Source organism: Catharus ustulatus, chromosome 2 (genome assembly GCF_009819885.2).
Source record: "Catharus ustulatus isolate bCatUst1 chromosome 2, bCatUst1.pri.v2, whole genome shotgun sequence".
NCBI classification, from domain to species: domain Eukaryota; kingdom Metazoa; phylum Chordata; class Aves; order Passeriformes; family Turdidae; genus Catharus; species Catharus ustulatus.
Window position 1 is genome coordinate 42,327,406 of NC_046222.1, and position 27,969 is coordinate 42,355,374.

The window sequence follows — 27,969 nt, forward strand, 5'->3', positions numbered from 1 at the left end:
TCAGAGGAAAAGTTATCCTGATACAATGTAAATAACTTATTAGGAAATAACCAACTTCACACAAAAGGTCAAAATGTGGAAGAAATGCGAGTAGGTCTCAGCATGAATAACAGTGAGTATAGGTCTTTGAATGGTGTGTTAGTGACATCTGTTAGGCAAAATAGGGCCCCAGGAGACTTACCTTACCTGTGTAGCTCACCTAGATACATTTTCTCCAGTTATGCCCTGCAAATGCTGGGTCCCAGAGGACAGAGCCTGGCCAAATTCTCAGCTCAGCTTTATAATCTCATTGAGATTATGATAAACTTAAAAATACCAGAGAATATGAATTAAGAACTACTAAAGAAAATTTAGGGGTTCATTTTATGTCTGAAAAGCAAGGGCATAAACATACTATCAAAACTTCATTTACCAGAAACCTGTTTATTTCCTTCTTTTATTGGGGTTAAGATTTTTCAGATAATTAAAATATCTCTGTCATGGTTCTGTCATTGCCTATTCATTGGACTGATAAGAAATCTCCTGGATCTGAGTTGCACCAGGCCAGAATATTGCTCATGGCACTTCTTAACTGATGCAGTCAGATTTTTCCAGGGTGAATGCAGATATTCTGGTGACCTACCAGAGGATGAGCTCTCCTTTAATGGTGTCCTTCAGTTATGAGTTCCCCCTGGAAAAACTCACCCTCTGCTCTTCTGTCTTATAGTAACCTTTTCTTGTGCCAGCACAGAGCTATTCCATATGCTTTGGGTCACACCACGATATTCCAAGCCTTGCCATTTTGGAGAAGAGAGCACAGCATGGCTTGAGGTCAAGTAGCAAATCCTGTATGCTTAAAGGGGTCTGATGATCAGAAAAAGGCATAAATGGCAAAAACACCCTCCACAAGATGGCAAACATGAGCATCTGGCAGCATGAGCTTACCGGGTGCCTTTATTAATCCTTCCTTTGGTTGCTTTTTGGCAGGTTGGATACTGGAAGGACATGCAGCAGGAAGAAGCAGCAGAAAAGATCAAAACAGAGGGAAATGAGTCATCCATCCTCCTGACAGGATTAGAAGGAAACACATTATATCACCTCACAGTGAGGGCATACAATGCTGCAGGGTATGGACCACCTAGCACTGCTGTGCACGCAGCAACGAAGAAATCCCGTAAGTAATCTCAGTGCCTTTGCTCAAAGGAAGAAATCAGGGAGCAACCTCTGTCCCCTTGGGTTTTTATTTATTGAGACTGTATAACAATCAGGAATCATGTATAGCTTTGATTTATGGCTTTGCTTTGATGTTTAGACATGAACTCATATGACTTTGCATTCATAACAAAAGTTAATTTCCTGGAAAACAAGGTACTTTTACAAAGGGAGAAAAAAGAGTTCAAGTTCATAAGCTTTATGGAATTTATGGGGTGGGAAGAATAAATACACTATAATCTACTAAATTACACTTCTGTTAAAAAAAAATCTTAAATGTTCCATCTAGAGTTGGAAGCCTGATAATACTACCAGTTTAAAACACAATGAAAGATTAAAATTTTTGTTTGTTTGTTTTTAAAGAAACTACCTATAAAAATACATATGTGTATATGTTATTTTTCCTTCTCAGCTCCCAGCCAAGCACCAGGCAATATTATGTGGATACAGGATGGCTCACATGTGTCCCTTGGGTGGGAGCCAGTCAGACCTCTAGCTAATGAATCTGATGTAATGGGATACAAGGTTAGTGCTTCCCCTTCCTTGCTCGCCTTTCTCTCTTCTAAGCAATTGCTCCTCTTCTTTGTTGGATTTTTACCCTTTCTTGTTCCTCTGTGCAAGTGAAGCATTCTATAAAGACTGTCTCTAATCAGCTTTCACTGTGAAAAGCAATAAATAAAATTAAAATGAGAGAAATGTCCCAACATATTTTTGTGTTGTGATTTTCAAACGCCAAACTCTGTCTGACTCCCCTCTATCTGAAGGATCAGCCCATCATCTCTGAATCTGCAGTGGCTATTAATGTTATCAGATTGCAATGAAATTCCTAATAATTCTTCAATTCAACTGTGTTTGCAGTAGGATTTGGAGAAATGCATAATAATTAGATCTATTTAATTTGCATTAAAATTAATATTTTTTTGAAGCAGAAACACAAGTACTTCTGTTTGTTTTGTGGTCATGTTTGTGATGCTCAACCGCAGTGATGGTAGCATCTGGAGTTTAAAGTTTTGATGTTTTAAAGATTAAAATCCAGATTAACCTTTACAGTAATGTCACGATTATAAGCCACACAATATTGACTAAAATTTTGGTCCGAAACCAAAGTGCGGCTTATAATCAGGTGCGGCTTATACATGGACAAAGAACAAAAAGTTGCTGTTTTAGTTTGGAGGACAGGTGTCTGCTGAGAAAGGCGGGAGCTTCTCTTTGAAATGGAGAATGTAAACCCTCTCCCTCCAAATTATTATAAGTTTGAAATCAAGGGGCTCTCAGGCAAAGATATGGGAATTAGGAATAACAGTTCTTTTCTAGGGAAATTAAAATAGAAATACAGTACTACAAAGAAACAAACTCCAAACCCTGACAAAGTCAGAGTACAACCTGACACCCCATCAGGCAGGGTGTTGGTAGCAGTCCCATTAAATGGTGGCTGCATCCTCCTGCAGTGACAAATGTGATTCAGTTGGAGCAGTGCTCCTGCAGAAGGTGCAGTTTCCCTCCGGGGGTCCAGTGGTGATGTGGAGAAATCCGGTTTTCCTCTGGAGACCAGTGGAGAAAGGGGCTCCCTTAGTGTCCCAAAACCTCTGTTTTTATTTTGGTAAGAAATGTTGGGCTCTTCCCCCTGGCTGGAGCAACTTTCAATGGGATGCAGTAATTTTATCAGTCCCACAGTGGGACTCAGTGGGCCATTAGCAGAAAATGACTGGCTGGAGGAAGGATGGGTTGTGAAAAGATAAAGAACAATGCCCCGCTGGTTTCAATGGATGGTCCATTAGCAGAATATCTGCCGTGGAGATAAGGATCACTGCCCCCACCCTCAACAGTTGGTGATAGAATAGATACCTTTTATCACACTCTTTATTGTAACGTGAGGCTTATAATCAGGTGCGGCTTATATATGGACTAAGAATGAAAAGTTGCTGGCACCCAGAAGTGCGACTTATACTCAGTGCGGCTTATAATCGTGAAATTACTGTAAATAACAAGTCATAAAAAAACAGAATTCACTGCAATACTTTAAATCAAAGTAGAATGATTTCAGTCTTTTTAGAGAAGTGTGGAGTCTGAATTTTTGAAGCTCATATTAAATAATTTCCACATACTAAAATCTTATATCTCCTCTGATACATCATGAAATATCACTGAGAAGGTATAAAATGGTTCAAATAAACCAGAAACTGTTCTAACCTTTATCAGAATAGTTGATATTCTGAAATACTTGAGCTGACTTCTTTGGTTTTTCACACCTCTCTGACCTTTTCAATTTTCTCTGGGAACAGAAACTTATGCAGAAAAACCAAAAAGACAGCTACGTGCTGACTTGCTTTTCTCCCACATGCCATAAATTTGTATTAAGGTTCACAGGAAATGCAGGGACAGATCTGAGCTGTTGTCAGTTGATTTAGCCAGCTAAGGTAAACACAGCAAATACATTTTTCAGGCGATTTCCCTTACTTTTGAAGTTGGGTCTTGAGTCAAAAATACGAATATCAATAGGAACTTTGGGATAAGAATTTGAACCAAATGGAACTCAAAATACGTTTTGAAATTTCAGATATAAAGTTGTGCAATATCTAATGCTGGAGAGGGCAAGTCCTCTGTCTTTGTTCTAGGTCAAAATCCACGTCCTTTCACATTCATGAATCCCTAAAATATTTTGCTATTACTGTTTTGATGTCACTACAAAAAGGGAAAAGTAAAAGCAGATGTGCGTTCAAATGCAATGTCAAGAAATCCCTAATGAAGGTATGAAACAGCTAACACTGCAGTGACTGTGTTATCTACACAAAATTCTGGTGTACAGAGCTTGCACCACCAGTGTGACCACTATCTACTTTATCCACCACAGGTGTTGTTTCGACAAGAGGGCCAGAGCAACAGCCAAGTTATAGAAACACAGAAAACCTCTGCAGTGGTCCTTCTTCCTGATGTTGGGGTCTACATAATTGAGGTCTGTGCAGTCAGTGAAGGAGGGGATGGGACTGCAAGTCCCCAGATCAGAGTTCCATCTTTTTCAGGTAAGGTTGCATTGATATCTGAAAGCGTGGTGATTATAGCAATGCTCATTAACTCTGTTATTCCCTACCAGAAATAAAATGTTGTCACAATTCTTTAGCTATCAAATAAAACCATTGAGCAGAGTCTTTAGTTCTATGCTGACACAAAGGTATCTAATGGCACATGGGATGTTTAAGATCATCTAAGGCAACCGTGTGAAGTTGATGAACAAAGAAGATGATTTATGAGAAACCTCTCCCTTTTGAGGATAACATCTAAAAACCTACCTGACCTATGGTGTTTATATGTGCACTAGTATCTCAAATAGCAATATAGTCAGCTGGGATGCAATCTATAGAGTCCAGCAGTGGAGCCTTGACAGCTAATCTTCTGAATTTTAGTATTAAGACATGACCACCTAAGGACATCTGCAATGTCTTCAGGCATCCCAAACAGAGCTGGCAGATGTGATGTGGGCCTTAGGGGATACACACACATTCTGTACCCCCAGACAGAGGTGCATTATTTAACACAACTAAAGTGGCATGTATTTAGGTAGCTGATCCCTGTGTACGTGTCTGCTTGAGAATAAGCTGAATTTCTCTGTAAATTCCAGTGACTCCCATGCATAATTATTACTATTTAATTATCAACTTATAGCAGAATTAAAGTGTTATCCTTAGGTAGCTTGTTATGCCTAGTTGCTCTCTTCTCAGTTAGAGTAATACGTAGAAAGAATTTGAAATATCAATATTACAAAGTTAAGTAAGGGATGGGAGGATTAGTTGCAACAACCAAGAAATAACAATCTTTGCCTAAACTCAACAAGGTATTTTAATTATAACATCTGATAATACTTTAAAGTTTTATTAAATATCGCCTTTTGGTCATTCAGGAGCACTAACCAAAAGGTGTGAGCCTGAAACTTCAATCTAGAACTACAGTTTCAGGTCTAGTCTGGTCACAAACTGCAGTGCTATCATCAGAATGCAGAAGACACCAATCCCTACTCCATGGAATATTTCTTTCATATATCTTTTGAACCATAATTCTAGACTAAAAAGTCCTCCATCTGGTTAGACTATGCATAGCAAATTAGTTTCACATAGGACAACTGTTGTCCAAAGAAACCCAGTCTGGTTCCCTTCCCATCTTGCTGCCACTTAGCATGCAACTTTAGCATGTTTCTTGTTGCAACCTTAGCCTGGTTCTTTTAAGACACTGCTGTGGTCAAAAATCAACCCTGGATTAATGGGCCAAAGACCACTTTTTCCTTTGGACAAACAAAGCGACCAAGGGCTTTCATTCCTTGATCTGGCTCAAAGATTTGTGACTCAGGGCAGCTTCTGCAGCCTAATGCTGTTTCGAAGATTAAGACATAAAACCATTTATCCTTTTGGAATTTCCTATTAATTCACAGAGTGAATATGAGGCTCCAGAATGTGAGTTGCTGAAGATATCATCATAAAATCTCATCTGTGTAGGGACCCCATTTGGAAACTGCAGTTTTGACACAGTAATCCATTGCCTAAAAATTAGTCCTTAGTTGAGGGCAATGGAATATAAATTTGTGCAAAAACTAATATCTAAATGTACTGGGAATAATTTTTTTTCTTAATTTCTTTGCATTTAATTTCAGGAGGGAAAGTAACAAGTGCTCAGTCCACCTTACATGTGTTGTCTACTTCCTCATCCTCTGTAACACTGCTTTTGGCGCTGATGGTACCTTCGACCTCATGGTGAAGGCTGTAGACTTTGTTGTTGTTGTTATTTGTTTGCTTTAACTTGATGACACCAAGGGATGGAGTTTTATGTCTGTGGAATAACCCAAGCTAATGCTTAGAGACCCATTGAAATGCCTGTGGTGCACTTAGGGGAGTGTTGGAGACACAGTCAATAACGCATCAGGTTTTTATCTCTTCCTTATTTGTAAAAGTCTTCTGGGGAGGAGACTCTTCTTGGCCCAAAAATATGCAGATTGTATGTAATAAACTTTTGTAAGCAAAGGTGATTTCTGTCAAATGTATTTTCCTTTTTTAATATGTTCAAATTTGGTGAACCCAGTCATGTATCATCAGGTGTTTAAAGGGTGGTGCCTAGTACAGTACACCTGTATGGTTTGGAGAAAAAAAAATCCTTTTTTAAATACAGGACAAAGTTTGCTACAGCTTTGCTTTTAAATATTTTGCCTGTATCCCTGATAAATGGTTGCTCCTACTGACAAAGAAGAAAAACACAGTATATATAAAAACCACTGCAAAAATAAAAAAGAACTTGTTCTGAAAATATATTGTATGTATTCAATTAGGAAAAAGAATTGCCAACGAAATACTAGACAGGTTATCCCAGAACTCAGCAAAATGGAGCACAAAATCTATTTATTTTATTTCCAGGTAAATGGAAAATTACTAAACACAGGTTTAGGAGGAAACAAGTTGTCTTTTATCAAATACCACAAGATTTCATGTCCAATTAAATTTTCAATGGAACATAAGAAATCAATTCCTACTGCATATGACAATGAAAATTCCACTGGGCATTTAAACATGATACACATTAAACTATTACTGGACTAATAAAGGAATGCAAGGAGATAATCCTACTTTTCCTAACCACTTCTCAGTTGTAACTTTCTTTTTCGTCTGAGTCCAATTTTTGGTAACATTCTATGCTTTGTATAGGTGGTACTCAAGTTGAAGTATATATGAAGCATATTATGGAGAGAATGTTAACATTTTTCAGAATGGCATTATCCACATATCTACAGACTGCAGTAGGATATATTTTGGAGAATTTTGTTTCTGAGAAAAAAAAATCTTGGAAAAGTGCTACAGGGCATCATTCCAATTATTTATCTAATTGGCTCTATCTCTATTTCTATAGCTCACTGGAGATTGTTCTTATAGGTACTGTGTGCTATCAGTTTTAATCCCCATTTTTTGCTGTAGCAGACAATTTTTTACTCAATAGACAATTTGGACTATTTTTCTACATTGGAAGGCCTTCCCACATACTGGAACCTGAGGAAAAATGATTCCCAGGGAAGATGATGTGCATGTTTGTACAATCATGGTGTGCACAGTGTTATGAAGGGTGGCATTTTGCTAACACATCTGGGGATTGTGCCTCGGAAAATAGTTGCATTGCCTGGGAAGAATCAAGTCAAAAATGGTTACCATGAAAGTCCTAATAGCATGGTTCTTCTAGTTTTCTATCCCTCTAAAAGTTTTGATGAAAACCTATTTTAGCTGATGAGTTACCAATTCAAAATGTTATTATTTTGCCAGTTCACTAGCAAAATAATTTTTAGCATTTAGATAATACACTGCAACTGTGCTCTTTCTAAGCTGTTTCTAAACAGTAGCCAAGAAAGCACAACAGAGATACAAAGATGAAAAGCTGACGATGACAAAATATTTTTTATTTTTAATTTTTTTTTATCCATAAAATTTTTCAGAGAAGGTTCAACTGAAACTTTATTACCCAGTAATATTTTAAATAATTTTCTAAAATATGGTGTTTAATATTACTTAAGTCACCAGGTCGCTCAGACAACAAAGGCAGGATAGCTAGCTAAGAAATGACTGTAGATATAAAGAAAGAGGCCTTCTATATCTCTGCTTCTGGAAAAGCCTTTGAGATCAAAGACAGGAAAGTGTAATGTACCTTGCTGATAGAGCAAACTCATAGAGAATAACAACCTGCTGTCCCTTGTAAAACAGTAGCATTGCTACTGTGCAGAGAGCCTGCATCTGCCAAAATGTTAAAATAAATAAGAATAAAGTGATGAACCAAAAAGTCAAATGGCTATTTTATAAATGAGTTATGTATAATTTCCTCTATTTTTTATACAGTTGCTTGCCAATGCAGTTTATTTCAGAGAGTTCAAAAAAGCTACATTCACTGCTGGTGGCATTTGGTTAAACTTTCTGATAACAATAAATGGATATGCTTTGTAGGAAGAATAAAAGTCTGATAAGGAGACAGAGCTCCATCCAGACACATCTCCCTCTCTAGTATGAAGATACAAGTAGAAATACTGAACATACCATCAGGTAATGTAGTTGTATTGCAGGGACAAAAGGAGGTATGTTTTATATTCAACATGAACAGAATATGTATTTTGCATCTTAAATATATTAATAAACATGTTTTAAATGTTTAAGTACTTACGTATTACCTATTTGTTACTTTGTAGAAGATGTTTCCTTATCATGACATTTTTAGTTGCAAGGGAAAGCTTTTTCTTCTTTCATGTAAAAGATTGTAATAGTGCAGTCTGGCGTCACTGAGGAGGCTGTATTTTTGTATAATGTTACAGGATCTGTTCAGAAAAACATAATTAGAAAGAAACCTTGTTTCACAGACCAAAAGGAAGTTACTGTCATGGCCCATATCAAAATGTTAGATATATTGTATACAATCTGTATATATGCTATATATAATGGTATATACAATGTGGAAGACACAGTAATATAATAGTTTCTGTGTACTGTTCTTGTAACATTAGATCTTTTTAATAAATTATTCTCTTTTTATTGACTTTTATCTTATCTCCTGTCATCTCCTCAGTTATATTCATAGAGTTCAAAGTGACACAATTATTTGGTTTTCAGCAGCAAGAACTTTTAAATAACATAATTTTCAAGAAGAAAGTGATGAATCTGCAATGGTTAATGTGTAAATTCCAGCCATTAAAATCAAATAATTTTTGGCATCATTTTAATTTCACCTAAATTTTGGTTTTCCTAGATAAATATTTTTTTTACAACTAAATAAATGAAAAGTAAAAGAAGGCCTGAATCTCCAAATGAAACTATATCCAAAGGCTCTCTGATTGAAAAAAAAAATCATGAACAAAGGAGATATATTTATATTAGATTTTAGGGAAATCTAATCTTTCCTGGGAAGATGGTGAGACTCTGGTACGGGTTTCCTACAGAAGCTGTGGATGTCCCACTCCTGGAAGCATTCAAGACCGGGTTGGATGGGGCTTTGAGCAACCTGGGATAGTGGAGCATGGCAGGGGGCTGGAACTGGATGATCCCTAAGGTCCCTTCCAACTCAAACCATTCTATGACTTCCATGAAAAGAAGAGCTTTATGAGGAGGTTACCAAGGTCAGTCCTCTATGCACTGAATTATTGCACAGCTTCTGGGACCTCTCTGTAATGTTCTGTCAAGTATCATTTGTACCCCATGTCTGTGGAGACACAAAAGCACAGTGTGGTCATGTCGTGTTCGATTGAAAAGTTTAGCTGCTTTGTCTTATACTTGAAATACTTAGTGTGACTAACCATAACAGAATAACTTTCAAAAATGCATATACCCTTTTGAGAAAAAAATGGAACAATGGATAACCCACTTATAGCAAATGTTTTTCTTTTTGTTAGTTTATTTGAGTTCTTAGTAATCCCCAATCAGTCCTTTATGAAATGCATATTTATAGTAAATGACTTTGCAACACAGCACGAAGTCAAAAGGCCCGTATTGAAAATAAAAATACATTACCACAGTCATTTGAACTGGACTTCAATTACAAAATGGGTATGGCTTACACAGCATGTTATATCAGGACTTCCATTAAATTAGTTATGAATGTCACAGAAAACTGTAATGACCTGATTTTGCTGACGTGGAAGACTATGCATATTGAAAATCCATACCCTATCAGAAATTCTACCAAGCTGCAACCCGCTCTTACCCTGTTAGCGCCATCATCCCAGTTCCTCTGAAGATGAAAGACATTTCACTACTTAATTACTTCCTATGCTTTTGAACAAAACAATGTCAAGGATAAGAGAAAATGAACAACATTTCATTACAACAGGCTAGTTGGCTTTAGGCTATTACAAACAGCTTCACTAAGTATCCTGAGAGACAGGTTGCTTCCAAAAATACGGGTCCTGAGTTTACTCTAAGACTTTTCTCTCAATTCCAGTAAAAAGAGAGTCGACTTTGTCCTTATTGTGGTTCATATTTTTAATACTTTAAACAAGATAATGATAATGCATATAAATTTACAGTCTCACAAGCTTAAAAGATAAATCTATGGATAATTTCAATATTCACATTACTTCTTAAAGCTGTCAGGCCAACTGTAAAGTTCTTACAGATCAACTGTTTGAGCAAACTGGCAAAAATATTTAGAAGTACAGCTTCCTGTGCTACTTTTCTGCTGTCAGATAATTAACTAAGCACCCCAGCATGTATAAGAAACCTCTGTCATCAGAAGAAAGTGATAAATAAATGTGGGATGCTTTGGTTCATCTTTTATTAAGATGAAATGCATATGTCAGGCTAAATGAAAATGCCCTTCCTTTTGGTACGGTTTGGTGTTGGAGGTTTTTTCACTTTTATGCTCAAACTCATGAATTCTAAAGCACTATAGAATAAAAGCATGAAAGTGCTCCTGAAAAATACAGTTAGCAAGATGAATAGCAAAGGCAGGCACCATATGTGTTAATCACCAAATAAATTTATTCAGCATACTTTACTTTTTGCGCTGAAAATAAAATGGGGAAATATATCAATTTCCTTTCCATAACAGAAAACAAGTGAATACAAAGATACTGAAAGCAATTAAGGCATATTTGGATCAAAGCTTTAGCAAGTACAATTTTATTTTAAGCTGCATTGCTCTGCTCCCTGGCTGAACAAGCATTTCCATTTTACAATAACACTATCTCTTATCTTCTACAAAAGGAAGTTTTTAAGATAGGGTAGTAAAACACAATAGTTCTCCTGATATTTCTTTAAAAATATATCATGTGGAGTGACTGAATGGCTTGGAAAAGAAGCCCCAGATCAATTGCTTACTTTTATAGAACTCATTTTCTTATTCTTGAGTAATATATACACCCAAATCTATAATTTTAGCGAGAGTCGTTCTAGATGCCAATGTTTGATGTGTAGGTTTGTTCTAATTAACAAGTTTCACATGTTCTTTATGTAAAATAATATTTGTCCTGCTATGACCATCAAACTGCAGTGCATGGGCTGCCAGATGATCAGTAGAGGAAAGGCTCAAGCCTGGTATTAGTACTTGGACAAGACTCAAAAGAAAATTGTTGATTTTTTTTCTGGATAGACTACCTTTATTTCAAGTCATATTGGTAAAAGTCAAATTACCCGCCGTGCATTGTGTCCATTGTGCTCCAATTACAGAAATAAAAAAGCAGTACTTCACTCTTCCCTACAAATTTCTGGGCAGCCTCCCTTTTCCCTGCCCCACCCTGCAACAAAATGAAAAACGATATATGTGTGTGTATGGAGAGGGATGGGGGGGAGGGCTAAAAAAAAGGAGGAGGAGGTCTTTGGGCGGTGTCTCCCGCAAGGACAACATGAAATTAACCCTACCTCTTGACCTAGAATTATTTGCCTTCCAACAAGCCATCTGAAATGGTAAGCCTTTTACCTTCCAAACAAGAGAGGAAGCATTTTTACCCATCTGAGAACAGCTGCACTAGATTATCCAAAACACGAAGGTAGATTTGCACTGTTTTGTCAACACTTTCTGATTTTCCAGTGGGAATAGAAGCAAACCCCACAGATTTTTAATGGGAAGTGGAAGGAATTTCATCACTTCTATTTGTTCATGTAAAAATCCTCTTGGGTGCCCAGGGTACATTCAATACGAAATACCAGTCTTTAATGCTTTTAACAAAGCTTTGTCCATTTAATGCAGGAGATAACTTTCTCAACTTGCAGACTGAATGTATTATTGCATCATGAGAAACAGGCTTGCAGTGGCGAAAATTTTGTCAGATTTCTGGTTTCTACACTTGAATGTTACTGGATCTCTGCAAGTTTGCTTTCCAAAATGGTAGTTCCTCCTTTTGGGGCATTTTTTATTACACCCAAACATCTCTTGAAAGTTTCTGATGTACTGAGATCTATGACACTGAAAGTCCTACAGTACAAGAGATCTCCAGCACCTTAAACTTTGGTATGACACATTGGCAAACATACTCTTTGCTCAAGACACAGTTACTTCCACAGTTCTTCCTCCACTAAGAAAATAGTTACCTTCATGAACTACAGTGAGGTACTTATATGTTCTTATATATGTTCTTATACTGTTCTTATATGGCTGCTGAGTTCTTTTTTACTTCTTGTCAAAGAGTATGTTCTGTTAAGATACTTCAAGCATCTAAAAAAGTTGTTAAAAACACACACACAAAATATAGGCCAGCAAACTAAACCAACCCAAAATAAAACTATATTCATCCACATTAATGGTGGAGAAGGGAGTAGAGGCCTATCACCCTGCAAACCCAAGTTCATTTGTTGAATGTCAGCACAGAAAGATCTGTACTGCCATTACAACTTTTCACAAGGTTCCTGGTAGGATGCTATAGAGGTGAAATGGCAGCCAGGAAAAAAGCAAAAACAAGATTTCTGCCATTTTGGGGCTGACACTGCCATTTTTACAGAGCTCAGCAGCAAGGTGAGAGACTACTGGCCATCTCATATCTCTTTTGAAAACCTCAGAATTATGATGGAACAAAGCCCTTGCAGATAATTAAATGGTAGATAATGTTGAAGCACTCGTGTACTGCTCAAAACTGATTGAGGGAGAGAAAGGCAGTAGGTACATTTCAATGCAAATAAACACGAGATGAAGAAAACCTAAACTATGCAAGCCTAATGCTGAGTGTGGAACTGACAAGGGAAACTCAGGAAAGGTAACCTGAAATAATCCCAGAGGAAATCAGAAATTCATGGCTCACCATACAGTAGCTTCTACAATGTATAAGTTTAATGCCATCAGGAAGGTTATTGAGAGAAAGATTTAAAAACCACTTTTCTGCAATGCAAAATTCTGATTTTATCACAGTACTGGTACTTTGTGCACTCGAGTTCTTGGTAGCTCAGAAAGGATCATAATAGAAAATAGCAAAGAGAAAGACAGCTCAAGTGACCAGGGGTATCGTCTAGAACATCTGCCACCTGGGGAAAGGATAAGAGGACTAGCGCTCCTCAATTTGGAGACAGCAAGACAGTGAATAATAAGCTATCATACCCCAAAGTGCTGAAAAGACCTGTGAAAGACTGACCCCCAAACCTCCTCTGCTTCCTGTTTGGAAAATGTGCTTTAAATTCATATATCCTGCTTTATCTGTCCAGTGAATATTCACAGAGAAAACTCCCACACTGAAAAGATGCTGTTTCAGAATGCTCCCTATTCCCAAGACTAGAGTAATCAAACCTACTCCAGTTGTGATACAAGTTAGAAAGAAAAGGCTTTTGAGATCTGTAAAATCCTCAGATGGATCTTTAAATAATTTGCAGCAAACTGAAGAAGAAAATGTTTCTTCCTGTTTTACAAAGGGACACTCACAAGTAAGCATGGAAGCTTATGAACATACCCAGGCTGATGAAACCATCCCTCCCACATGGACATAAAATGTAGGAGCTAAAACTGGGTCTCCAGAATCCCAATCTATCATTTCCATCAGTGATTGGCTCTAAGACTTTATTTTTATTGCTCTAATTATTGCTGTTTAGGTTATATCCTCATGGTAGCTCTTGCAGACCATCTGTGTTACCTGCTAATAGCTAATAAACTCAAGATTGTAAAAAAACAAACTTTAAGATCTTCTTGTCCTTGCACCATATTTTAAGCTATACAGAGAGCCTGGGAGAGTTTTAAGTAAGTCAGCAGAGGAAAAGCCAATATCTGTTCCTCCTCTTTTATGACTAACAGTACCACATTTACTGCCAGCACATCAGAGACTGGAGGAAATGAAAATGCAGCATTTTTACTCCCTGTTTTACACCGAATACACTAAGTGGAATGATTTTGATATAATGTAGTAAAGAGGCCTGATTGATGTAGGTTTTAATTTTAAAACTTAGTTTTCTGCTTCTGAGTACAGACCTACTCACTAATTAACTTGAACAGCAGTTTATAAGACCAGTTTTGACTCTACCCATTTAATGAACAAAATCCAATCAACCACCCTGTTAGCGTAAATGGAAAATACATGTCTGCAGGAATGATAAATAACTGATTGCCATAGCGATTAGCATAGCAGGCCTTGTGGAAAGCTATTTGGCATTCAGGTCTCACTAGCACACTTTAAGGATTGATACAAGCCTTGGTGTACTTTGCATTGGACGTGCCGCTGATTTAAATAGGAAGACATCTTTCTAGATCTGGTGACTGACATTTCCATTTCAAACTTTTACATTTCTGTTTGTAAGAAAATGAATCATATTTTTCAAACTGCTGTGGGTGTTTTCACATAAAACATATGTTTAGTACATTCCACTGAAAAAAATCCCAACCACTCTTAGTGGTCCCATATGCTCCAAGCTGAACTAACCTCAGGAAAGCTGTGCTGACTCATGCTTAAGCAACCTGTAAACTTTGGATGCTGTGTGCTCTACTCTGGAAGCTTTTAGACCCTCTGTATACTTCAAATATCTGGGCTGTAAAAACATCCAGAAATCGAATACATTTGGTGATCCCCTTGATTAAAAGAAAAAGAGATGACATATTGAATACACTTGAGGTGATTTGAAATGCTGAAAATAGATAACAGGATATCTATATTTGAAAAATGGGCAATTCAGCTACTTAATTTATCTTATATTGCAATTAGGATGTGCTTTAGTATATTCATATTTTTAACACATTCAATTGCTCAAAATCCCCTTCAGATGCAAAATAAATTTGGGAAGTTTTGCAGGGTTTGTCATGCCTGTCACAGAATTGACCAAATTTTGGGCCAAAGCTCCTCCTGGACTGCAGGGTCCTGAGTCACTGTCTCGGACTGGGTCAATAGAGCTGCACTGCATGTTTCTTCTATCTCACAAATGGATGGGTTCATTTAGCACAAAAAGAGTTGAGTTGCAAATAAATTATATTTAAATTCTGCAAGCTAATATGAAGAGATCCAAGCAACTCATATTTTCAAATTACCCCATAAATTTAAAGGAGGCACACCTTCAAGAGGGACAGAGTGAAATCCAGGAGAAATACAAGCTATCATAGATGCAAAAGGGATAAAATAAAAAGATTTGAACTGTTCCTTGAGCTCCTAAGAACAGGAACTGAGCTATCATTCCCAGGAAACACAAAATTTAAATAAAAATATTGCACTCAGTGTTTTCAAAATCTTGGTTATATCCATAGTAGCAGCTAAATACACATGCAAATTGCTAATTCAAGGAATGCAGATGTGAAACTGATCTCACTGATCATGCATCTGGTGCAAATAAGAGTGAGAAATGAATGCAGGGAAGTATAATAAAAGAAACTTTAAAATCTCCATGCTTTCAAAGTGCAGTAATTTACAATTATAAGCCGCACAATATTGACTAAAATTTTGGTCCAAACCCAGAAGTGCAGCCTATAAACAGGTGTGGCTTATATATGGACAAAGAACAAAAAGTTGCTGTTTTAGTTTGGAGGACAGGTGTCTGCTGAGAAAGGCAGGAGCTTCTCTTTGAAATGGAGAATGTAAACCCCCTCCATTATAAGTTTGAAATCAAGGGGCTCTCAGGCAAAAACATGGGAATTAGGAATAACAGTTCTTTTCTAGGGAAATTAAAATAGAAATACAGTACTACAAAGAAACAAACTCCAAACCCTGACAAAGTCAGAGTACAACCTGACACCCCATCAGGCAGGGTGTTGGTAGCAGTCCCATTAAATGGTGGCTGCATCCTCCTGCAGTGACAGATGTGATTCAGTTGAAGCAGTGCTCCTGTAGAAGGTGCAGTTTCCCTCTAAAGGTCCAGTGGTGATGTGGAGAAATCCGGTTTTCCTCTGGAGTCCAGTGGAGAAAGGGGCTCCCTTAGTGTCCCAAAGCCTCTGTTTTTATCTTCGTAAGAAATGTTGGACTCTTCCCCCTGGCTGGAGCAACTTCCAATGGGATGCAGTAATTTTATCAGTCACACACTGGGACTCAATGGGCCATTAGCAGAAAATGACTGGCTGGAGGAAGGATGAGTTGTGAAAAGATAAAGAACAATGCCCTGCCTGGTTTCAATGCATGGCCCATTAGCAGAATATCTACCATGGAGATAAGGATCACTGCCCCCACCCTCAACAGATGGTGATAGAACAGATACCTTTTATCACACTCTGTATTGTAACCCAAGACAGTTGCCCGACACCCGGACATGCGGCTTATAATCAGGTGCGACTTATAATTGTGAAATTACTGTACTTAATTTTAAATCTTAGAAATTGCATTATACTAGCTGGAAGAAAAAAAAATCCAGTAAAATAATAATTAAATGAAATACCTTTCTGGCAAATTTGAAATGCCTCTTGGACATCCTTCCCTTATTAAATATTCATGGAAGATACACCATATAACTATAGTATCCTGTGCGCAAGCTCTCTTGCCCTTCTTGCCTGAGCATCTCACTCTAAGTTGTCAATCATAAGAAAAAAGGTCAATAAAAGGTTCCCTCTGCTCATGGTCTCTTTTGTGCGTGAAGGGTGAAGGTAGCTTCACCCCCCAGTAATTCTGAACTGACTGAAGACAAAACCCTGACCTTCCTTGTGTCCCTCAATACCAGCACCAACCTGAGCAGCTGCTGAGAAGCAGTGTTTCCATTTGCTGTATTGCTCCTGCAAAGCCTGGCATGATCTGTTTTGGGAAGGAAAATAACCCATCCCACCCTAAAGCACACTGTGGAGATGGGCTTCAAAGGCTTGTGAATATTGAACTTGCTTTGAAGGGTTCAATTTTCATAATTTCTACTACCTTGGAAGGTTTTACTTTCATCACAACCCTGGCAAACAACTCCAAATGGGTTGCTGGAACAGCAGCTTCCCTGAATCTCCACTCAGAATATCTCAGAATAGCCCATGTGCAGCATAAATATATTCTTGTTTATATCATGCATACTTTCAAAAGAGTGATATGTTACACTACTCCTCATTAACCAATATTTAGAAAAGTGTCCAAAACAGTAAAAAGCGGACACCAAATTTAAAACAATAAAACCTCTCTGTATATGTACAAAGGCATCCATTACAACTGAAACTATAGTATATTATAAAGAGCCAATTTTTAAAAAATAATAAAGGAACACTCCTAAGTACAAAGCACTGTATTTTCCCCTGAATAAAAAGACCCCCTCTCTTCAGACTTCCCAAAATTTTTCTGTGCAGTTTTCTGAATAATTTGGCATGTTTCAATTCCAAAGCAAGGTTGGTAGAATGGAGACTAAATGCTTGTGACTTCTTTTAGTTTGTTTGAACCTGTAGCTTTTATGGCACTCATTGGTTGAAACATAAATCACAATAATTTAATTGCTGTGAAACACACTATGAAATACACTGCATGTCTCACACCTTCAGACTGGTGCGTCTCTCTGGACACTCAAGTTAAAACTGGGCATATTTGCTATTGTATTTGGCACTTAAGGTGGGCATACTGTAGCTAAAAGCAATTTTGCATCCAGTTTTCTAGTGTCTGTATTTCAGACCAAGGTTTCCCCCATACACTCCAGGAGCAAAGCAGGAGTCTAAAACTTCTTTTTCTGTGATAAATGGGTTGTATCTACAATTCACATTAGTTGTCAAGCACACATGGAGATTTGTGCACCTCATGCACCTAAATAAATATCAGTTGACACTGTCATGATTGTTTCTTATCTTTCCTTGAATTCATTTTAAATAGCATTGCTTAATGTGTGATATTACAGTGCCTAATTAAGCAAGAAGTGACTAGGATAGATGGTGACCTTTTCCAAGTGATTTTCCATACATAACATGCTGCATGAAATGCAAAACTCTGGCACCTGAATGAAAGCCATCAAAAAGGAAAACTGTTCTCTTTTATATTACCATTCTAGAGTACTGTGCAAATGAATAGAATCTTTAAGGCAAGGGCAAAACCCTAGCTTGTGACATTTCAATTTCATAACCTTTTCAATCCATGAAAGTATGTTTTTAATGGTACAGTCTTCCTAAATTATTAATTATTTTGCTGAATGTGACAAAATTTATAAGGCAATATTCACAGCATCATTTATAAGAATAACTATTATATGTACTGCAGGTATAAGGAGACAATCATAGCAAAAAAGTGAAATAGTCAAAAAGATATGTAAAATAAGTTGTGATTTGTGTATCACTGCATTGTGTTATTAACTTGAAAAATAGTTCTACTTCAAAGGAAATGTCAGTGAGCTTTGTACAGTTTTCAAGCACAGTTCAATTTGGAGTAATAATGAACCTTTCCTAGGCAGAGATGATTTTTCATACAGAAGAAAATTTTAAATCATCTCTCTTATACTTTGAGCATCTTTCACACGGACCTTGTAAAGATCCTTAATATATATCCTTTAATTGCATGAAGAGGTTTCTGATGCATAGGTAATAACAAACAGGTTTCTAACATATAAAACCCGTTCAAGAGGACATTCTTTGGTTTTACATAAAATGGTAAAGTTCATTTCCATTAAAAAAAAAAAAAAAAAAATTTTCCTAATTATTTGAGCTCTATTGCTTTTTTTTTTTTTTTAATTGCTGAGAAGTTTAAAAGAATGAAGGGCGTTATCAGTGATGATGGGCAAAAAATTAACCTGCTTAAGGCAGAAACCTGGAAATTCACCACATAGGGATTTATTTTCTGCTCTTTTTGTACCTCTCCTCTAAATTCTGGAGGCAGATGGAGAAAGTACAGAATATAGAAATTATATTAGTCTGTATTTCTCACATGAGATTGCAAATTTGTGAAAAATTACAATAAATTCGTACTGGAATGTCCTTCATTGGTATAGCTCTATTTCTGAGTGGATATCATAGGAAGAACTTAATTCTTCTCCTTGAGTGACCATCTCAATGTTGGCCAAGTCAGATATGCTATTTCTTACAAAGAGATAAACTGTTATAGTAACATTCTCCACAAGAGTACACATGAGAGTGGAGGAACAGGGAAGGAATATTTTCAGATTGTCACAGCAGGATGTAAAAATGCTCAAAATGCTCTTCAAGAGCTCTGTCATGAAAATGAGGATAAAAACCCAACTTAAATGTGAGCTAGCCAAATAGTACTATCATACAGTCTGTGTAAAAGACAGCATTTTACCTTCTAAGACTCGAAGGCTTTGGAATCACAATCTATTCCCAGGAATCTCAGACACAGCATTGACTGAATTAATAATGGTCTACTTAAAAATAGACACCGTTTTTTGTGTATCTTTTGTGAAAAAGGAAATATTTATTTGTAATGCAGATCAAGAATTTTCAATTGCAAGTCTAATGTGCATTTATTCATTTCCACAGGTATTGATGACTTAATATTCATGTCAGAGCCCGATGCTCATTAGATCTTAGATGCCTTGAAATTAGACCTTCCAGTCCCATGCTCTTTAACTTAGATGTACAGACATTTTGTCAATTTTTAATTCCATGGCTTTATGCATATTCAAACTTTTTATTTAATTTTTGCTGCAATTACTTCACAAGTTTTTTTAAAAAAGTTCCATTTAGTCCAGAGACAAGGGGTTTTTTTCAAAAACATGGGTCTTTAAAAATTACAGATGTATAATAGCCCTTAAGAAAATGGTTAGGAAAATGCAGCATTTTTAGACCAAGGCAAAATAAGAATAGCAACTGAGCATTGGATTGGGTTAGCAGTAGGAGCTCTGAAAGTCAACAATTCAATTAAAATAATTGTTTGCTCAGGGGAAAAAATAAATAAGACTAAAATAAGACTAATGGATGAAATTTTCCTTCAGCGTAAAATCTTAATAAATTGTGAGTGAATATCAAGATTGTTCTATTCTTTCACATCAACACCATCACTAAAGTGAAAAGAAGCTTGTTCTGTTTCAGTTACAACACCAGCAGCAGGTTGATAAGACCTTTGTGGTCAGTGATCCTTTTCCAAGATGTGGCTCTCATTATGAGGTAAATTCCTTCCTGTGTAAACTCTGCCTTGAGTAGATGGTTTCTATTCTCCTCTCTGATTTGGAGCTGTGGTACCATGATATTAGAGAATAGAGACTTACCATGAGATTATTCCTCAGAAAGTTGGATCCTGTCATTTGCCTTGATATGGATGGACACCTTCTAGAAATTTACTTTATTAATTTTCCCTCCCTTCAAGCACACACTCTGATTCTTTTGTTTCTACCCTTTACTTGTGAATTTCCTCATCTTTGTAAAGTTAACAAATTCAAATCATGAGATCTATTTTTTGCATGGACTTTTTCCCCTTCTGAGCATCTAGCCAGAATAAACTGGCACTTGCTTAAAAAGACCCTCTGCATAAAGTACTATCTGTGAGCTATTTTTACAAGGGAATTAAGCAACTGGTGCATGATTCTCAATTCTGATAGTTCAGATAGGAAGAATTAAGCCTTAATGTTAGGTGAATAATCTACAATCTATTAAATCAAGTAGCTGAAATAGCAGGAACTGAAACTGATACCCCAGATAATCTAAGAGTTTCAGCTCACAGTCAATCCTGCTCCCTGGTAATTAGGTCACTTCTCTTCCACCTAATCAAATTTTGGTGTAACCACTAGAACGGAACTGCACATCCTCAATAATAAGTTATGTCTTAAGAACAATGAGGTACACATTGCTAGTCTCTTCATTGGTGCTGTAGTAAAGTACAAGGGGGCCTGAGAGGAAATCTGATTTGTAACATTAGATAAAACAGGCAAAAAACATAGAGATACTCAGCGTTTGGAAAGTAGAGTTAAACAAAATCAGTTTAGGAGTAAGGTGTGCATTTCTAACTGCAAGAATAAACATCAGATCTACTGCTGTCTCAAGGACTTTCTACTAGACAGAAGTAGCTTGTTAGAAGCCCCCGTCAGGTACTCAGGTACAACCAGACGTTAAAGTTTCTATGCAGAAAATTCCTTTCTTCACAGAAAATTAAAGTTGAGTGGCCAGAGTATTCCCATCTGTTATGACAACCCACAATCTGTGTAAACCAAGAAGAGCTGCAACACCCAATTTCCATGGGCAGAGCTCTGGGGTGAAAGAGAAGCCCAGCAAGTCTCACCACAGACCTGCTGGAACAACAGAGCTGTACTGCACTAGGCAGAGCTTTTGAAAATTACGGCTTCAATTATTTCAGCACTTAAGATTGATTTTATATTTTTTACAATGAAATTTTTCCTCATAAACAGTAGAAGTGTTTCAGTTTTTAGAAGTACTATGTGTTAATTATGTGAAGACATTTCCCAAAATGCTAAAGCATACATTATGTCCAAGATCTACTATTTAAGGGATGAAAAAGAGAATTCTCACTAATTAAAACAACAAGAGATAATAAAAACTTTATCACAGAAAAGAAAGTAGGAGAAAAATATCCAGGCATTTTACCCTTCAGAAAGATTTGTTTAAGTATTTCAAGCTATTTCAGTGCTAACAAGTCTCATTTCCCTGATGTAATTAGCAAAGGAAACAACAATTACCTGCAGGTTCATTAAATAAATCAGCACTGTTGCTCATTGTGCAGTTAATGATCAGTAGTGCAGATGATTGTTTTGGACACAGTTAGTACAGTTGATAAGCAGCAGTCTCTTTACTAAAGAATCTATTACTATGCTCCTAAATTTAGACATTCAGACATGTTTCCTGCTTCTTCTTTTGATATCTGAAAATATTCTAACTGGGACTGAGCTTTGCAGACTAATTAAGAAAAAGATTTTTCAAAGTGAAATAAATTAACTGTCTTGTATCTGTTTCTATGAAATATTTTTGCTTACATTCATGTCATGTAAGTCAGACCCACCAGCACCATAATGCTGATACTTATTGTTGTGAAACTCTCAATTTAGTATCACTTAAGGACCCATAAGAATGTTAACTTTCTTTGCCAGGAGGTAGCCTCTCATGCAGCAATTTCCATTCTAAGCTGGCAGGGATTCTGTCTCATCCTGGTTTTCAGCTTTGTGTTGTCCACCTGAGCTGCCACAAAGCAATATACACAGGCATGAAATCCACAACCCTTTGAGGAACACATCTGAACTGTTCTTGCACTTCTATGTAAGGCTTCCCCAGAACCTCAGGTTCACTTTAACGCTTTTGGTTTTTATCTTCAAGATGATTGATCACCCATGTCCACTGTGAGCATAAATATATATTTATATTAAAATAGTAATCCAACTCTTCTGAGGAAAAGTAGTGGTGAACTGCTCTGTTTCTCAGAATGAAAAAAAAACAAAAACAAAAAAACAAAAACAAAAAAAACCAAAAAAACAACCAAATCAAAGCTTTCTACCATAAAAACTGAGCTTGTTGTTCATAATAGATATCCTCTGAGAATTTCTTGAGACAGGGACTGCATTTCTACAAGAAATAGAGAAAACATAGCTTCATCAAGGAATAGAGAAAACAGCTTCATCATCTCTGTTCTGATTTCACATTTCTTACCTGTTTCCACAAGAATAAACTTGGGGCATTTTGGTATATACTAAGTTCTATCACATATACCACTTTCAATCACTTTAAGGTATCAGCATGCCATATTTTTCTTAATATTCTATTCCAAGGGAATGTGACATATTGATGTATAAAAACTACCGGCCTGAGTTTTATAGAATACTAGTACTGCCCTTTCAGCAGTCTTTCAGCTATGCAAGAAAGATTCCCCAAGAAGTTCCATCTGTAAGGGTTTTTTAAGCATTTTGCAGCTCCCTGCAAAATGTTAAAAAAGTTATTTAATATAAAAAATTAATTAGTGGCAGCTACTGCATTGAGTCATGAATTTTTGAACATTTTTTCCCTCCTGAATTTAGCAGGGTTTTGCAACAGAGGAATTAATGTGCTCCCCATTGCCTTGGCCACTTTAGGATGCATAAGATGGACTTAGTGTTGCCCTTCTGGGAGACAGAAAGCCAAGCAAGATCCAGCTGACCAGCAGCCTGGGAGTCAGAGGAAACCTCTCCCCTAAAGTGACCTGTTTCCTATTCATTTATCTGTTATATAGTTTTATCTTTGTTCACAAGTGTCAAAGAGCAGTCTAACCCAAGGTTTTATTTTACAAGTCCTTAGTGTGAATAGTAAAGTGAGATTTATCATATATCCAAAACACTTGGAAGTCAAATAATAGTTCTCTGTCCCAATTAAAATGCTTCAAAAGATGGGAGTATTTTCTTTTAGACCTGGCTTACAGGTAATTTAAATACCATTTTCATGTAAACGAATAGAAACTGAAGGAAGAGAATAAAGCTAGTGTATCCATGTAATATCAGTAGTTACCTCTGAAGTTAATAGCTTTATGTATAAAGATCTGTTTAAAAATCAAATATAAATCACAAGTAATTAAGAGAAAACATTAAATTTGCTTTCAGAATTTCTCAGCATATACTCAACTACAAAGTGTCAGGACACCTCAATACAAGTAAAAAAATTACAATGCACATCAAAATAATAACATAATTTTAAAACCCACTTTTTATTCACAGAAAATTCATAGGAATTCATTTTATTCATAGGAAAATTTCACAAACCCCAGACGTTCAGGAAATATTAGTTACTGTATTTATTCCCATTGCAGTTTAAGGTTATTCAGCTGGCAGTTTCTAAGGGAACAACTCAATTACATAACGTGTTATCAGAACTAAAATACCACTCTGCGAGAGATAAGTCTGCAAAAAAAGTAATATTAGATCTAAAAAATGAGCAAAATATGTATGTATTTATGTATGTATGTGCTTACACAAGCTCGGAGGTGAGGGGTAGATGTCATTAGATAAAAGTGAGATTAAACTGCTTAAGTTTTGTTTAATTCCAGAATTTTCTCATCTGTTTTTTACAGAAAAGATATGAGACCAATCTCAAAGAGTTCTCAGACTTGTCTGTAAGTATCACTAACTGCAACCAGTTACGTGCTAGGCCATTGCTGGAATACAGGTTCTTTTTTGCGAAAGAAAGTACAGTATTTTCACGATTACAAGCCGCATCGTTTTGACCAAAATTTTGCTCCCACACCGGAAATGCGGCTTACACTCAGGAGCGGCTAATATGTGAATAATTTTCTGACATTTCCAACCCCGGAGGTGCAAACTGAGCCAGTGCAAACTGCCAAGTTGAGCACATGCCTGTAAAACCCGGCATTTACGCGATTGTTACAAATTGGTTACTGTGTCGCATGGCGGGTGGAGCCGGGCTCCGTGCAGGCAGTACGGTGGCGGGGAGAGGCAGGGGAGCTCCCTCCTGCTGGCCCCGCGGCGAGAGGGGAAGGCGGGGCAGCTCTCTCCTGCTGGTCCTGCAGCTCGGGGGAAGGTAGGGGGCTCCCGTCCCCGCCTGCCGCCACCATAGGTGCCAGTGGGCTCCACCCCTGTCTCCCACCACCGCCATGGGTGCCAGCGGGTTCCGTGCCCCCCTGCCACTGTGGTGCAACACCAGGCCAGGGCGAGCGAGCCCAGTGGCAGCGGCGACTGGCCCCGAGTGGCCCCGTCAAGGGGTAGCGCCGAGCTGGGCCACCTGGCCCCGTCGGCAGCCCCAAGCCCTCATGGCCCGAGCCGAGCCAGTAAACCCCGCCCTGCTGCGGTTCTGTTACTATTTGGCAACTTTGTTGCACGCAGGTCCTCGCTGCGAACGACAGAGCGGCTTATACTCGGGTGCGGTTTATTTATGGACAAAGAACAAAATGTTTGCCAACACCCAGCGATGCGCCTTATACTCAGTGCAGCTTGTAATCATGAAATTACTGTACTTCAAGTTTTGCGGATCAGGAGGTGTTAATGATGCACACACTCCAAAGGCAGCTCAGGCTAACAGCAAAGCTGTTTTTGAAGGATGAACTTGCCAACATCAGCAAGAGATACTCAAACCTTCTATGTGTCTCACTGTCGTTAGGCAGAAAAAATGTTATGCCTCAAGTCAGAAAAAAAACAACTTTAAAACATACTCAGACAACATCCTTTGTTTTCCCTCCCTAGAAGCTCAGAGGTCTTGAAATAAATTAAAGTGCTTGAAATCTCTCCTCTGGATCTTTTGCATTGTTTTCTGGGACCTGACATCCCAACAAGCAGTGAGGATTATCCCTTGAAGTAGCTCCTTTAAGTACTTGCTCTGATGAGTACACTAAGTATGATTCCTAAGGTCTAAATCATTGCAGAGGAAATTTTTGCTTTTGGAAAACTGGCCGTCATATCTGCCAGGAAGAACAAGAGCCAGAAAAACCATGTGGATAAACTAAACCCAGTAGGATAAGTGTTAGGACTGGGCTATTCTGCAGTGCATGGGTGACTTCTGGTCATTTTATTTCAGGGAAAACTTGTCAAAAGTAAAGATGTACAGCACAGAAAAATGCTGAAGCTGATACAAAGCAGTCTGTACTACCCATCTGTCCTCTAATCCCTCTGTCCTTTCCTGAGCTTCAGAAAGAGCAATTTTGCAGCAATCCCAAGACAACCTAGCAGGTGAATGCTGCCAATACACCCAAAGGTAAGCTGTCTCTTAGAAACATTTCCCTCAGCTGAATTGCACAGAGCTGCAAGGATTTTTTTAGACTGTGGGCCAAATCCGTAGATCTTTACTCACAGCTTCTCTGTTTCTGCTAAAATTGGAGTTCTGTACAAGTTTCCTGGGGCAAGAGTTTGTGTAACAATGGAAGATACATAGCATATACAAAAATACTCCATTATTATTTGTCTTTCAGGAAAAATGTTAGGATGGAAGTTTTGGGATCCAAAATGCACTTGTAAGAAGTACTCTCCAATAACAATCTCCCATCAGAACCAGTTTTATTCTACTCATTTGGGACTTAAAGTTGGGTTTTTTTAAATGATTTTTTTCATTTTTCATTTTTTAATGAAATTAAATTGCTGGCTTTAAAATCTTTTCCACACACTTCAGTGCAATTAGTAATTGTTCCTCTTCACTTTTAAAGGACATAAAAGACTAAAGAAAAAAACCCCTGCACATCTGTCAGAGCAGAGCGCTATGGAATCGACAGAAGGAAAAATTATTTCAGCATCCTGGCACCATGCTTTGCTTGCATTGTGCAGAATACTCCATCAATTTTAGAAAATTCTTTCCATTTCACTGAAAGATAGGAATGCCATAGTTAGTCCCCAGTTGATGTATGGGAAATGGGTTTCCTTCAGTTTTATAAATCCTGCCAGGAATTTTAAGACCTCTGCCTCCATACATAAGACATGCAGGGACCTTCATATTTACAGTTTATTTTGAGATATTTCCATGCAGTGGGCTGGAGTGAAGAAAGCGACACAAAAAAAACTCTCTCAAAAAGTCACAAAAAGCAAAATACAGAAAATAATCTATGTGTACGTAAATATATCAAGTTTAAGGATAGGAGAAAAAATAATTTCATGAAGTCTGGTTTGTATAATCAGTCTGAAGCAATTTACCTGACCCTGCAGCACAATTTACACTGTTTTGTACAATACCAGTACATTACTCATTAAATGGTAGCATTAAATTAACAACTTGAAGCATCATGGGGCCTTTGCATGCACATGGAATTACTGAATTAGTGGCAGCAGAATAAAAGACTTTAATTCTCTACTTTTAAATTGAGCTACCTCCTTGCCTTTTATGAGTGTGATTTATTAAAGGTGCATCAGTGCACAGAAGCTCTGCTTGTATTGCCTTCCATGCTTCATTAGGAAATCCTCTATAGGCAAGACAGGTTTTATTATCACTGACAAGGAACGTGATAGCACAAAGATTGCCAGATAAATTCTAGAGGCACAGAAGATGCTGCATACCTGAAAAGTGCCATCAAGAGAGCTGGGAGGGGTTGCCCATCAGGCACCTGCCCAACCACATCACAGATGCTGCCTGTAAGTTAAGGCTGTCTGTGGCCTTCTCACAGAGCAGTGGAAAAGAGTGGTGCTTTATTGCCCTCTATCAGTCACCTTTGTGGCTGAGACTCCTAGGAACACAGAAAGAGGGCCACAGCTCCAATGACAGGATCTGCTTTCAGGTCCTTTATATGCCCTGCACAAGACCAAGATGAGAGAAAAGCATGAACACAGTCACAAAGACTTGAGCGCAATGAAAAATGGCTGATATGCCAATGGAATTGGTTTGTGATGGGATAGTGGATTTTCTGCATTGTAATTGGTATGAGGCTGCATTCTGGATTTGTGCTGAACACTGTGGATCACACAGGAATTATTTTGTCACTTCTGAGCAGCTTACACAGAGTGAAAGCCTTTTCTGTTCCTTGTCCCACCCCCCAGTGAGGACACTGAGGGGACACAGCAGGGCTGTGCACTGTGCTCGGCAGATAATGCTGGGGGAAGAGAAGGGAGGAAGGAGGGGACATTTGGAGTGGTGGCATTTCTCCTCTAAAGCCACAGTCATGCATGATGGAGCTCTGCTCTCCTGGAGGTGGCTGAACACCTGCCTGACCATGGGAAGTGGTGAATGAATTCCTTGTTTTCCTTTGCCTGCATGTACAGCTTCTTACTTACCTATTAAACTGCTTTTATCTCAACCTACACCTTCTTTCATGCTTCCAATTCTCTCCCCAACCCACCTGGAGATAGGAAGCAAGAGGATGGATGGGGCTGAGCTGCTAACTGGGATTAAACCACAACACCTACAAAAACTTCACAGGTTGAGCAAAATAGATACGCACAACAAAGAATGTAGTCATTTAGTTTCAGCACTTTTAAAATATATCCTTTTATTGCAAGATTTTGAAATCACTTTTAAAATAAATATTTATGGAGTTTGGAAAAAATTAAATTAAGCTATTTTTCACCTAAAGCAAAACATTTCAATCTCATCAGGAAGTAAAAAAATGAAGTCTGCCAAAAATAATTTTTATTCAGCTAAAAAAATATAAAAAAACAGTTATTG

General features: G+C 37.6%; 1 protein-coding gene across 4 annotated transcripts in view; it reads left to right on the top strand.

Annotated features, from left to right (window-relative positions):
• Nucleotides 1-8,739, top strand: part of CNTN5 (contactin 5) — a 440,548-nt gene extending 431,809 nt beyond the window's left edge. For all 4 annotated transcript variants that reach the window (XM_033051352.1, XM_033051356.2, XM_033051355.2 and 1 more), the window contains 4 exons: nt 967-1,153; nt 1,604-1,716; nt 4,043-4,211; nt 5,831-8,739. In XM_033051352.1, coding sequence (XP_032907243.1) covers nt 967-1,153; nt 1,604-1,716; nt 4,043-4,211; nt 5,831-5,934 — 573 coding nt within the window. In that variant the 3' untranslated portion in view covers nt 5,935-8,739. The remainder of the gene's footprint in view (nt 1-966; nt 1,154-1,603; nt 1,717-4,042; nt 4,212-5,830) is intronic.
• The last annotated feature ends 19,230 nt before the right edge of the window (nt 8,740-27,969 follow it).